At 39.4% G+C, this 14,755-nt stretch overlaps 1 protein-coding gene across 2 annotated transcripts; it reads right to left on the bottom strand.

The window, feature by feature from the left end:
- Positions 1-13,204, bottom strand: cul5b (cullin 5b). Of its 2 annotated transcripts, none has more exons than XM_056398143.1 (19): positions 13,161-13,204; positions 10,407-10,516; positions 10,207-10,306; positions 8,980-9,156; positions 8,736-8,877; positions 8,330-8,475; positions 7,548-7,628; positions 7,002-7,140; positions 5,756-5,886; positions 4,932-5,039; positions 4,766-4,830; positions 4,536-4,668; positions 4,138-4,269; positions 3,914-4,037; positions 3,168-3,343; positions 2,880-3,041; positions 2,601-2,719; positions 1,398-1,521; positions 1-1,191 (listed from the first exon to the last, which is right to left on the bottom strand). In XM_056398143.1, the coding sequence occupies exons 1-19, from the start codon at positions 13,182-13,184 to the stop codon at positions 997-999; spliced, it is 2,388 nt and encodes a 795-aa protein (XP_056254118.1). In that variant the 5' UTR covers positions 13,185-13,204; the 3' UTR covers positions 1-996. The 2 variants fall into 2 exon arrangements, with proteins under 2 accessions (XP_056254118.1, XP_056254119.1); XM_056398144.1 differs by having other exon boundaries at positions 7,047-7,140.
- Positions 13,205-14,755: the final 1,551 nt, after the last annotated feature.

The following is a 14,755-nucleotide window of genomic DNA, read 5'->3' as shown; positions in this document are numbered from 1 at the left end:
TAGTTTTATAATAAGGTGCTGTTTATTTAATCATTTCATTATTCACATCTCATGGTACACTTTCTGATAGTTTTGAATTGTAGTATTTACTGTGTGTAATACTGACCTCAGCCTCTTCTCCCAGGCTTCCTGCAGAAAAAGGGCTTTCGCAAACATGAGCTGAGCTCCCATTTTAACTCCATCGCCACCTCTGTCCCTGGGTACATCTGGTGGAGGGAAATGGACTCTGGATTATAGCATTATGCTAATTTTTTCCCACCTTGTCCTTTTTTCTATTTTTTTACCCATGGACAGAGGCGTGACGTGGTTCAGAGTCGGCTCTACATTGCTGTCTGGTTCAGTCCTGCAAACTGTGAAGTGCTTATCTGAATGTCCGGATTAAGTGCTTGATCACTTTAACTATGACTGCAGGGAGTCACGACAGCATCAGGGCCCCCGCGATACACCAACTCGCTGGATTAAAGCAGCGTCGCCTTTGAGTGAAGAGGGCTGTGTTTTGTTCAAGGTTCAGGCGGTCTGGGTTTGACGTGGGTTAAAACTGGACTGCAGATATTTTGAGATCCAAAGTTCCTCATCTTTTCCTGTCAGCATGCCTTCAGACTTGCACAAGCATCGAGCAGGAGTGTTGTAGTAGCTACCCAGATGACACACCATGGCATCAAAAACAGACCACGAACAATTAACAGTCTCATCTGGACAGCAAAGGAAACTCCCTCCAACTAAAAACAGTTACAACCACTTGGTGCAGACTCCCACTCCAACTTTCGCATTCTTCTTTTTTTCTTTGTACAACTTTAAGGCAGGAAGTTCCACTTTTTTTTAAATAGGTCTCAGTCTTAAATTCATGCCTCCCTGCACAAGTTTGGATTGTTTTTTGTTTTTTTTGTTTGTTTTTTTTTTTTTAAATAGAGGACGGGGAGCCTGGAAGTACTCTAGTGTCCATCAGGCCTGATCCACGGAAACCAAAGTCAACACAAGTCATCCTAATGTGTTGTGCTATGCCATGTAGATGAAGGTGTTTATATCGGTCTCATCCCGCTTTATGTACTTGTGATCTATCAGCCACTCGATCTGCTCCTTGATCATCTTCTTCTGTGGTAAAAACATGTTCTTTAGGATCTCTACCAGCTCCGTCTGCAGCTGGGCGTTGTTGATGCGCTTCCTCATCTTCATGATCTGGATTATGGCCTCCTGGACATGGGAAACACAGAGAAGTGTGGGTCACAGAGTGCCTTGTAAAAAGCTCGTGACTTTATACAAACAGAGCAAAAGACGTCTGCTCAAAGTCCACGATGGGAAATGGAAGATGAGAACATTTATTCACAGTAGGTGTTGTTACCTAACAGAGGAGAGACCAGCAGCAACTTGACCTGCATGCTGCGAGCTCATCTCCTTACCTGTGTTCTTAGTATCCTGAGCTGGACGATGCCCTCGTTCTCCTCCTCTCTCATTCGCTCTGTGGTGAGCTGCAGCCGACCAATCAGGTTAATCTTCCCCCTTTTCTGAACCTTTGAGTTTTTTCTGTAAAGTTAAATGAAAAATAAAAACCAATGTCCTGCATCAATGAACAGCTGCATAGTTTTTAAATTAGAGGTTAAAAGGACAGGAAACTTGATTTAGACTCTGCTTCTTCCATATCTGCAGTATAAGTAGATATACAGTACTGTGAAAAAGTTTTAGTCACTTCAGATATTTAGATTCTTATCGATCACATAAAACCATCGGGCAACAAGTCTGAACATACAGCCAGAGTCATAAACAACTATCCTCAGAGACCAGAAGAACAAGGAGTCCTGCAGCAGATGGTCTGGCCCTCAGAGCCCTGGTCTCAACATCATGGAGTCAGTCTGGGATCACATGAGGAGAAAACCTGAGTCCACAGAAGAACTGAGGCAACTTCTCCAAGATGCTTGGAACCACCTACCTGCCAATTACCTGAGAAACTGTGCACATGTGTATCTAAGAGAACTGGTGCTGTTTTTTAAATTCAAAGGCTTGTCACAGATAATATTGATTTGATTTAGGTTTGTTGCACAAAAGCCATTTGTAAGCACTGCAGATACATTTGCAAGTCCTAGAATTGCATTACGTGGGTTGTAACTATGCCATTTGTTTTGATAAGCTCCATTTGTTAAATTTAACATAAAAGGAAATGGTCTCGTGCAAGTTTGCATGTTGCAATTTTTAAGAAGGGGGTGGGGGGGTTCACCAAGTTCAACCCAACAAGATACTAAATGAAAAGCATCTATGGGCAACATGCGAAGACGCCTCCGCTTAATTGTTTACCAGTTTGTTTTAGTATCTTCTTTTTGGAAGAAATTTTCACTAATAAGCACATTGGAATTTTTATGGCAAAAAAACTGATTTGTCGTTAAACTGTTCACTTTACACTGAAGTCAGGAAAGTTTCATTTTTTGAACACTAATCAGTCTAATGACTGTCAATCCCACATCAGAGGAAACACCCTGGTAAAAGCTGGTTTCATTCCCTGTGACTAAATTTCCCAACTGGTTAATCTCAGCATTCAAACCAGGATATACAAATATGTGAAGAACAGAGAGGCGTGTTGAACATACTGACATGAACATAATGTTCCTTACATGAGAGAAAACTCCTGGTTGACGTAGAATAGTGTTCCTTCTGCAAAGTCTTTAGGTGAAGACACCACCGGGTCGTACGACAACACCTGCCGCTTCAGCTTGGGAAACGCCACCAGAGACTGGGAGGATGAAAAAGGTAGTAGAAAAGGTAGAAAAGTCACTCCAATAGCAAAACAACCTCGACTGTAAAACTTGCTGATCACCTTGGCAAATGAACAGTTTTTATCTTCATCATTTGTCTTGCAACATCTATCTACCCCACCCAACGTCTTCCTTTACCCAGAGAGTGCGCCGCAGCTCTGCGTCCGGCAGCTCAGTGGCGAGCTTGAGGTTTTCAAAGCTGATCCTCTCCCTGGGCCTCTGGTTCCAGGCAAACAGCACAGCCAGCTGAAAGGTGGTCACCTCCAGATCATACTGGCCCACCTCATTCTTAAAGGTTATCTGGAGAAATGAGGGATGTTATATTTAGTATATGTATATCTATCCAGGAGGCAGACAAGGCTTCCTCTAAGTACGAACAGTAGGTGTGTGTGTGTGTGCTTTTCTGTGCAGATGTGTTGCACTCACAATGCCGTTGGACATGAGGTGATGCCAGTGAAGCTTCCTGCCACTGTGGTTCTTCTTATAGAAGTCCTCTACCTCTGGTATCAAGTCCTCCAGCTCTGTAGGAAGAGAGACGAAAACCTTCTCGCTGCTCCTCGACCAAGCTCCAGCATTCAGGATCTTTATGTTGACAGAGTCGGCTGCAGGGGAACACACAGGGACATCCTAGTTTTTATCTTGTACAGACTTACAGCCTTGGAGTACACAGGCTGACACAGGCTGTGATTATTACAAGGATTTAAAACCAGCATTAAAGTTTTGTCATTACTTTGTGTGGAACTGCGAGTAGTGTTGAATTAAAGGAATAGTTCAGCATTTAGGGAGATATGGTTTCTATTTTGCTTTCTGTGTAACAGTCCAAAGATATTTAGTTTACAGTATAAAACTGAGAAAACCCTCATATTTGAAGTTTGAATTAATTAATTCGAATATTTGATAAATGACTTAAACAATCGATTATCAAAACTACTGACAATTGTCAATTTACATTCTTAACATTCTTTCTTTTTAAAAATGCACGAAAAGTGCAAAATAAAATCAAACTATTCCTTTAACAATCAACAGATTATTTAGTTCAGTTATTCCGAATTAGTCAAAGATAATTTTGATCATCATTTAAGTCATAAATATTCACTGGTTGCAGCTGCTCAGGCTTGTGTTGTGTGAGTGAGATGCACCAATCACTGCCTGTCTCCAGTTGTACCTCTTACCTGGTAAAGCCAGCTTGTTGTGTTTATGCATTTCTTTGAACGACTGGTTGAGGTCCTCTGACACCTTGATGTCTTGAAACATCCTGGCCAGCTTGTTGACATAGTCAGCTGGCATTCCTACTTCCTGTTAGCATAAATGACACAACAGTTAACAGTTATGTGAAAAACAGGAAATGTTGGTACCACACACACACACACACACACACACACACACGGGTCCCTACCCTGAGCCACTCCACCATGTTCTCCTCTATCTCACTGTCCGCTGAGATGTCCAGGATGAGCCGACGGGTCAGGTGGGCTTTGTGGTAGCGCATGAACACGTCTTTGTTCTGGACGTACTTCAGCACTAACAGCTGTAAAAGAGCACACAGATGTTTACTGAAAAAAACTTTTGTTTTTTTTGTTAAATGCTCCTTTTTTGTGGCTGTGCTTCAACCAGATCTGGCAGCTTTGTGAGTTTCTGCCACAAAGTCAGATGTCTGATAAGATTTTTGAATTAAATTCTGAGAAAACTGAAATCTTATTTGGCTCTGACAATCTTTATACATAACTGCAAGGGCAAATGAATACAGGGTTAATAATCACGATACAACAAAAAAAAGGACTCCCTGATACATACCACTTCCTTGAGCTTGGCCTCAATCTCTTCAGAGGTGAGCTTCTTGCTCAGCGGGGTCTTCCTCAAGAGCATGTCACAGTAGTTGGCCAGCAGCTCTGGACATTTAGATTCTGGTTGAGTTTTCAGACCTACCCTGTAAACACAGGCACAAAAAGAAGAGTGTAGTCAGACATCTTTTCCTTCATCATTCAAATCAAAAGCTGGATCTCACACAGGGAGCGTTCTCTTACCCTTTCTGCTTCAAAGGAAGTTCTAATTTAAATATAGTGGCGTCATTCACAACAGCTTTGTACGCCTGTAAAGGGGTTTGAAAAATAGTTGAGAACATATTCTGACAGGTGCATCCTATAGTCACACTGTACTGTTTATGGACAAGGTGGTAAAAGTTGAGCTCACTTTGTCTCTGGCTGTCAGGAAGCGTGGGTCGTCCTGAAAGGCCTCTTTCACCAGGCGACTGAAGCGGTTAAACAAGGTGAGCAGCTGCTCCACATATTTCTCTGAGTCCTGCAACAAAAAACAGGTTTAGAAACAAAGTAATGTGAGTGTCAAAGTTCATTCTTAATTTTAGAAGTAGTATTTTGACAAGCTCTCAACTTCACGTCACATTGAATTTTCGTTATCTTATAAACAAGTTATATAATTAAAGAATAGTTAACACTGATGGATACTTGGTGAAATGGCTAAAAGCAACTGATAAACAGCAAAAACAGATATCTTAAAGTAACAGTTGAAATAGTTTGCTTAAAGTAATGAGTAAATAATTAGTAGATAATTGAAAAGTAATGGATAAACAATTAAAAAAACTTGGCTAAATGTGAGTTTAATGCTGTAGGTATGTCTGACAAAAAGGTGGGAAGCACCTGGCTAAACAGTTGGCTTGTTTACAGCCCATCTGATCATCCTTGTGCTTGTGTTTCTTGCCCTGTTGCACTTTACTGTAGTAATGACCCCGTATTCCCAGATGTCAGTAATTACTTTGGTGAGAACAGCGTTATCACAGCTGATAGAGAAGACGACCAAATCCCCGAAAGTAACACAAAGTCTCAATAAACTGGAATCAACATTTAACATCGACATTCAACTCCATTTAACGGCTGTTAATTTCCCAACCTCATCAGTACGTGTGTGTGTGTGTGTGTGTGTGTGTGTGTGTGTGTGTGTGTGTGTGTGTGTGTGTGTGTGTGTGTGTGTGTGTGTGTGTGTGTGTGTGTGACACCCACAGAGGTGATTGTCTCTGCTGAAGCCACCATATCAGCCAGGCCAGCGCTCATGATGTGCTCCTCCAGGTCCTTCAGCATGGGCTCGATGCCGCTGGGCACTTTGTCCATCAGAGAGAACATCAGGTGCAGCTCTGTGGGGGAGGAAAGATTATTATGAAAACAATTACACAGACACTAAAGAGACTAAAGTGAAATTCATGTTTTTTATATTCCATTGATTAAATAAAATATAAATTCATGGATATTAAATAATAGGAATATCCATTAGCCAAAACCCTACACAGGTAATTCACCACTAGTGTTACCAGGTTTGTCTCACAGTGTAGAAACAGAAGTATAAGAAGCATTTAAATGCTGAGCTTTTATTTAGCAGCTGCATTATAAAACTAGCAGAGGATGGGCTACTTTAAAATCCATTACTGTGGGTGCTCTTTGTCCACTTGTTAAATTAAACTGTAAGAGGACCTGGACACACATGTACACATACACACACAAATGCATTAACAAATAATGATGGGTGGTTAATGCAGCACAGAGACCGAGCCTCAATTATAAATTATAAAAAAGTTCTTCAGTTTATACTTCAAATGTAATCTTAAGATAATTCATTATTGTAGTTTACAATTGAATCCTGAATAATGTCTAGAACCAAAATGTTTCATAAGCTCATTTCCAAGTCCAAGTAGATTTTAAGATCCTGTGAATCTAAACTGAACTGCAATTTGAGTTTAGAAGGAAAGTGGACAGAGGTTTGACAAATAGCTAATATGGCACGATTCCAGCATCTAGAGAAATGAAACCTCAACACTGTTTTGGTAAGACAGACATGTGCTCCAAAAACTGGTAAGAACCAAAAAGCTGGCACGATATCTCTGTTCAGATGTAATCTTATAAACTTAAACTTTATTTTGATCACATAGTTCCTGATTTAAATCCAAACTTTTGCCAATTTTAGACTGTATTTTATTTAAGCAGAGGTTTTGTGCGACTGCTTGTGTTTAGACGACACTTGACAACTTTGGCTTCTTTCGATGGACCAAAAATATTCTAAAAGTAAGGTATCAGGTACATGTTGAGGTATGTGCTGCTCCAACTGCTAGCTGATAAACGGGGGAAAAAAAATCAGCTGTCAAACTACAATAACTGACTAATCATCGCACATGTTCTTAAGAGGTGGAAACACACATGGATGTTCTACAGGATGCTGGACAAGAAGGTTTGGTCAGGGCTATTTCCTGGTGCAAACCTGAGCTGGCTGAGCCTTTGGTGGGAGCAGTCCTGCCGTACTCACTCTCTGTCTCATTTCGTTTGATCATGCCTGGACACTCAGCTAAGATGGTCTCCTTGAATGATGTTACCAGCGCATTGACGCAGCACTCCATTAACTAGGAAGAAAAACGGAGAGGAAACAATTCAGGAGAAATGGATGAGGGACACAGTATGTGCAGTATAATAATAAAAAACAGACATTGTTATTTAAGGAAATAGTTCAACTTATTTTTTTTCCTGAGAGTGAGATGAGAAGAGTGAAGAAGAGAAAATATGGGTAGATAAATATTTATATATTCACTGTATGTGGAGCCCTGCATAAAAAAAAAAAGAATATAAGCTTTAAAAATAAAATTGAAAAATAAGCAAATAAAAATGTAAAGACTGAAGAAGTCAATGTGTAAAATGTAAAACCCAAAAACAGCGGGTTTGCAGTTTGTAAGAAATGGTGTACACCCTTTTTTTATGGATCAAAAGTAGACTTTTCAAAATAAGATGCAGCATACTGATGTGTAATACTCACTGCTTGTACAGAGTTACAGTCACGTCTCGTCTCCAGGTATCGAAGTGCACGTTTCTCTTCTTCTCTCAGCTTTGAATCAGCCTGGTGAAAATTCACACACATTTACAATATTTATTACATTTACAGACATTTAATGCACATAAAATACTCAAACATATATCTCATAAAACACTTTGTTTTCTGTTGTGAAAAACAGACTAACAACTGATCAACTTCATACAAACAGTGTTCAAGCTTTGACCAAACTGTGACCGTTTCTCAGCAGAAAATTAACATTAATGGTCCCTGCTGTGTTTAAACAGACAAAGTGCATGAACGTTGTTTGAGTTAGAAAGGTTGCAAGGATCATCAAAACAGGGAGTGGAAGCCTCAAGTCTCAGGTTTCTGCTTCATGTTGTAAGATGTAACCGTAGGACAGCAGTTTACTTAAGTGAACTGTAGATGGTTGCGCTTCAGCTTGAGCAGAGAGCGAGATGGAAACCTGAGTGTATGAGAGTGCAGTGATTACGAAACGGTTTTAACAGGGAGCAGATATCAACCCTTGTATATTATCTACTCACGACTAGCAGATAATCATTATAAAAATGTATTTATGTCTCATCATCATCTCTTTGTTTTACCCATTTTTGGACGGAGATTGGCTTGAAAAGAAAGTTAATCAGCAGTGGCAGATACATATTTAATGAAACAGGCAGAAAACAGTGCGTCTATTGAGGATCCTATCACTCATAGTGAGAAATAAGTTCTCCTGGCCTCAAAATACATCTATGACTCATACTCACATATTTCATGTAGTTTTGGACCCCATTTTGCTGGAGGTAGGCGGGTGCCTGTGTCCTGTAGAACCTCTCAGTAGAATCCATGTACGCCTTCTCAAAGTTGTCCCTGTAGATCTGCAGCTTGTCATCGGGGTTGGAGCACAGGTTCACTGCACAGGGGACAAAGTAAAGCGCAACCGCAGAAAAGATATGGAGAGGTCAACAAGTGTCTGGGTCAGGAAAAAGTTTACAGGACAGTTTACAAGATTACAGGGGTAGAAGAGGCATTTATTGTGCAACCAGAGGTCTGATTCTGGACAAAGATTTTGATTCACACAAAAAAATAAAAACTGAATGCACTCATGGACCTATGAGCCTCTCTGGGTTAATATACTGGAACAATAAGGTGACCTGTGTTGCTGACTCTCACCGTAGGACTCTCGCACTCCAATGACCAGCTGGGAGTCAAATGCCTCTCCCAGCCTCTCAGCGTGGACGAGCTTCATGGCGCTGTCCTGTAGCCGGTTTTTAATGTTGGAGAAGATGGACTCGTTCCACGTGTCCAGCATCAGCTGCACAGTGAGTGATGTAGTATTACTCACAGAATGATGTCAATGTATACAGATGACACACATGTATTAACTCTTTGATTGCCCACTCCTGCTCCTCCTCACCTTGCGGACGATGCTGTCCTCCACGTTGGACTTCTTGTTGCTTCCTTGCTTGCCCATCAGAGTAATCTCCAGCTGGCAGAAAGGCTTGGGCAGGATGTCACACTGTGTGAAGAATTTCCTCCACTCCACTATGTAGGCTTTCAGCAGCGCTGTGTCATCCTGGTGACTCAACACCCGCTTAGAAAGAGTGGGAAACATAGGACAAGGTTGATTACCATCTGCAGAATATAACTGATATTTAGCAGGTAGAAAATTAACAAACAACAAAATCAGTTACTTATTTGCTTTGTAATTACAGGGTGTGAAAGTATGACAGTAGATTTTGACTCAGTTTTCTAATAATCAATTAATAGAACATGTTAAGTTTTGGTATCACAATCTAAGATCAAGATTTAACGTGAGATCTTCCCTGAGCTGAAATTGAACGGTTATATTTTCAACAATCACAGGTTGTGAAAAGAAAAGAAACAACAACAGACTCCAAACTGAACAGATTAGTAAACTGCACAATTTAGGGACAATCTTAAAGTCTTCCAGAATATGCATCAAGCATTCAGTATAAAAGCTGGGAGTTGTTTAAAATAAATAAATAGGTTTTAAGTACTGTAATGCAGCATTTAATTGTCATAAATGCTAAAAAAAAAAAAAACTGATTGATAAATGATGCCAGAAATATAGTGGAAGAGATTCTGTAATATCCCATGTGCTTTACTTAGTAGATTAAACACAAGAGTCACAGGATTTGTGCCTTTGTGAAATCCCCCCTTGATCAATCTGTTCACTCCATTTATAAATTAATTCAAACACATTTCAACATCAATTTCTTTTTCTACCACATGATCCTCAAGGAATTCTGTAGAAATGCATCAAAAAAAGCAACAAATAAATTATTTTCTCCACCAATAGTAGCCTCAATAGACAGAATGCAAAGCCATGAAATGTATTTTTTCATTAAAGGCTGTGTAACAAGCTATTCATTGTTTGCAAACTTGCTAGACAGCTATATATATATATATATGTGTGTGTGTGTGTGTGTGTGTGTGTGTGTGTGTGTGTGTGTGTGTGTGTGTGTGTGTGTGTGTGTATGCTGGAATGGATCTGTCTAAGTGCTAATTAAAACACTACCAGGATGTAAATGAAGTGGACTAATGGGCGAATGAGAGACCAACAAGAATGTAGTTTAGACATGATGCCGGAACAAAAACCCCAGTATGGTCCTAGTCTTACTGCTTGTGCTTGTTTGATGAAATCTAGGATGTCCTCTTTGAGGGCCTGGTGTATCTTAGCGGGACCTTTGTCATCCCACAGGCATACAGCATGGACGTCTCTGTGGAGACAAAGAGGAGACACGATGTTACCTGTCCCTGTTTTACTGGGTATCGGAGCCAAAGCTGAGAGCAGATGCATTCGAGAATAGGTAAACTTACGAGAACAGGTCAAACCACTGTTGTTTGGTGACGGACTCCTGCCGCAGGAGCTTCAGTACTATGGGACGCATCAGGTCCCATTTATCCTCAAACTGAAGGGAGCCTTTGTTCTGGGAACACACAGGAGGAAGTGAACTACATGAATCAAACTGTTGATGACCTTTACAGGAGCTGGGACTTGTTCATTAAACATGTGAAACACTGACAACACTAGATCAAAACAAATTATGTTTTAATTACAATTTAACATTACACATTGATATTTCTGCTGCTCTCAGGTTATTTGCCTAAACAGTGAGTGTCACTTAAATAACATAATCACAAAAACAAAACAAAAGAACAAAAGTAACAAAAATAGCATTTTGTATTTAGAGAGCTAAAATAAATTAATTCTCTCTGGTAGACTTTCATGGAGTAGTCCAGTGGTTAGCTGAGCTTCTGTGTACAGGATTTATCTTAACTTACTGATTAATGTGTTCATTACTATTCTAACTTTCATTTAGGGCTTCACCAATCTGCTGATTAATGTCTAAATTAATCATTTAGTCTTTAAAACATGAGACACAAAACAAACAAATAAATCTCTTGTTTTGTCCAGCCAAAAGATGTTTAATTTACTAGAGCATAAGACTAGTAAAAACAGAAAACCCTCCAATCTGAGAAGCTGGAACCATCAAATGTTTGTCATTTTTGCTTGAATGATTAAAAGGTTAATCATTTATCAAAATAGCTGCCAATAAATGTTCTGTCAATAAATTAATCAATTCATCAGCTAATTGTTGCAACTTGACTGTGGTACTCTGTGTACATTAGATTTCTCCCAAGTGGTCTGAGAGTGCAGTATATGTTTGTGGTGGTGGAACATTATTCCAGACTTTTAATTATTGATTGATTGGACTCTGTCTGGTGAAGAGTCCTCCAGTGATTCAGTATTGCACTTCCAAAAAATAAGGGACTCACCAGAGACCAAATAAGCCAAAACTGATGCAGCAGAAACTGAGACATTCTGACTTTGTGTCATTAGTATGAGCCAAGCTCCAAAAACAATGGATCCTATATTTCCTATAATGTAAACCAACCAATTAAATGAATAAATTTGCTCGGTGGCCTTGAAAACAAAAAATAACTTACAGTTAACTTGCAGTTGGATTAATGTCTGAAGCACAAATTAGTATGTTAGGTATAGAATAAGTATGTTGATTTCTAGTATACTAAGAACCAAAACAGTATATAGTACATTTAGTAACTGTACATAATATATACAGCTGGTTTGTATTTAAAATTGGGACACAACCAATGTCTTTCAAAGGCTTTCTGTTATGATTTTGTAGTCCCCTGGCCCAAGCTGATATAATCTTTATGCCATCATCATCATTTTACAGACGTGACAAAGCTCTCGTCCAGTGCCACAGAGGAATACATTGTGCAACTATTTTCACAGGCTAACTGGTACCCCCATGACCTTTTTGAGCAATTTGTGCCGGTTCCTGTTTTAATGCACTGGATATCTGCTGAATTTGAGTGTTGTGGATATGGATAACAGAAGTTAGCAGACTGCAGTGTAAATACACACGACCAGTCTTAACCAATTAGTTGAGCGTTTTATTTCTTTTAAGAATAAGACACATTTATAACCTTTGTTATTTTAGGGTTGTATGCGAGGGCAGCTGCCATTTTCCCATGAGCCCATGAGTTCAGAGTGCTAACTAAGACATAGCAGCTCATGTTAATGTAAACTGTTTTGGCAAAGAAATACTGCTATTACACAAATGTATGTTACAAATATATGCACTTGCAGTAAACAGTGACCCGTTTCATTCATGGTTGGATTCTATTGTTATTGCTGTTTTTTCCTTTTAAGTCAGCACGACATATCTATTATACTGCTAGTATTATTACAAGATTAAGTTTATCATGGAAAGGGATAAGGGAAAGGGACTAAATATTTTAATTAAGAGGGGCTGAACTGGTAGATCATGCTAAACTAGATGTGAAAATTAACCATAGGAACATGAAAGTAACTGGATGTGTGTGATTGTCCTCATGTTGGTACAATGCAAGGGATAACAGAGTAGAGGTGGGGATAGCTAATATGCATGTTTTGGCAATGCTGCCTGCCCAGCATATACAGCTGCTATTGCTCCTTGTTTTGACTGCAGTGTCATTTCCCTATAACCGGTCCACTGCTGTAGTGTGTGACTTCTGGCTGGTGTGTCACCTCTCCTGCGTCTATGATTGACTTAGTGAATTACTGAAATAGCAGCAGAGGATTAAGGTTCACTCAATGCATAGAAAATACTACTACGACAGTTGCTTTAGGCTGCCTTTAGCATGTCTTTCAAGGGGCTGGTCAGCTACAGCCTCCTTTGCCACTGACTGACAGATGATATGAGATCTGTAGCTAGCGCATACACGGATTAAAGATATATTCTAGCACAGTTTGAGCTAACGATATGTCTCCCATCCGTTCACAATCTCGTTGTCTCTCCGTCTCCCCCGTGCCTTCCTCTTCCCTTCGCATTTAGCTGTGTTGTAGCTATTCTATGTAGCTAAAATCACTGATATGCACTTAGCTAATGTTAGCCAGATGTAACTTAACTGCTCCCTGCTGAAGTCAACACTGACAGCACAGCCGCGCACAGGTGCAGTGTGCTGCTCGTAAAGGTTAGAGCTAAACGCCGATATTACAGTACAAAAGTGACAAGCACTCCGGCGACCGTTAAAAACAAATAATTGAATTGAAGTGGGTCCTACCTTTAGCAAATTAGACGTCGCCATGTTCCCTCAACTTATCCTCTCGTAAAGTCTCGCGAGAGGTAGTCGACGGGTGAAGATGAACCTTATCACATCACTGACTAAGGACTTGAGTTAATTATAAAGAAAACGTAGTCGTAAATCAATCATTTAACTTAATACTATTGTGTTAATTCACATATATTCTTGTTTACCTCAAGCTCCTTTTATGAATTAAGTTGTAACTTTCAATCATTTGTCTACGTTTAATATTTTTATTTCATCTTGACAGAATTGACACATGATTGTATATTGAGTAAAAACACATGACGTTTTCTACAGACAATAAATCATAATGCCAGGTCTCTGCAGAGCTAATTCAACTCTTTACCTCATAGTCTATCTTTGAATGACCTTTAGTCCACTTTCAGCTCTATCTTGTAAAGTCTAGAGAGGGAGCGTAACAGGCAAACTGTACCTGCACCCCATACACTGGGTGCAAATCTGGAGGCAAGAAAGCTGTATTTGTGCAGCTTCAAGGACGGTTATTGTTTCATGCAATCAGTGTGATATTTGTTATCATTCTTTCTCTGTCTGACAGGCATTTCTCACACAAACGAGGGATTCTAACCTTCATACAAGGATAACAACTGCGGTTTTGGAAAAACAATAAAAATCATTAAGGTTGATATGGAAGCGAATAATGTTTGGAGAAATGAAACGCTACTTGATGATTCAATAAAGGTTTTGAGACAGATTTGCTGGCGACAGGACAAAACAAATTTTAATTAATAGGTTCTCATCATTAAAGGCATGATTCATCTTTTAGCCCTAAATATAACCAATGATGGATGAAGGACTTTACTGCTTAGAGGATACTTTATCCAAGTAGAGAAATATCACAGTTTAAAAGTACTCGATTACAAGTCCTGCATTCAAAATTTATTTAAGAAAAAGTATTAGCAGCAAAATATACTTAAAGAATGAAAAGTTCAAGTACACATTATTCTGAATAGTCCATTTCAGGGTTATATAATTATATCATTGCATTATTATTACTGATGCTTTAACATGAAAGTAGCATTTAAATGTTGCAGAAGATGTGCAGAGAGAGAGAGAGAAGGTGGGAGTTGAACCATGGTGCTTAGGGCTCAGGTCCATGTGGTATACAAACAAACAATATTGTTTTGTGTCTCTTATAAGTTTGTGTCTCTTTTTGGTAGTTTTGTGTCTCATTTTGCATGACTTGCATCTCTTTGTGATGCTTACATACTTTAGTTATGGAACATTTTAAGTTGCAGGAATTTTGTGCAGTGTTTTACAGTGTGGTATTAGCACCTTTACTGAGGTGAAAGATCTGAATACTTCCTCCATCACTGATCAACAATATGATAACTAACACTTGTCTTTGTAGTGTATGTAATGGAGTAAAAAAAATGGAGTATGACATTGGAAATACTCAAGTAAAGCACCTTTAAAAACTCAACAGGAGTTATTCCCTCTTTACTCTCATCAGCATCAGATCAAGTTTGACTGCACGGTATTGACGTCACGAAGCTTTTCCTCAACCAATCAGAGCCCAGGAGGCGGTGCTAAGTAACACGAGGCTAGATTGA

Source organism: Seriola aureovittata, chromosome 15 (assembly GCF_021018895.1).
Source record: "Seriola aureovittata isolate HTS-2021-v1 ecotype China chromosome 15, ASM2101889v1, whole genome shotgun sequence".
Lineage (NCBI taxonomy): Eukaryota > Metazoa > Chordata > Actinopteri > Carangiformes > Carangidae > Seriola > Seriola aureovittata.
Note: the sequence above shows the minus strand (reverse complement) of the source record. Positions and strands in the feature narration are given on the sequence as shown.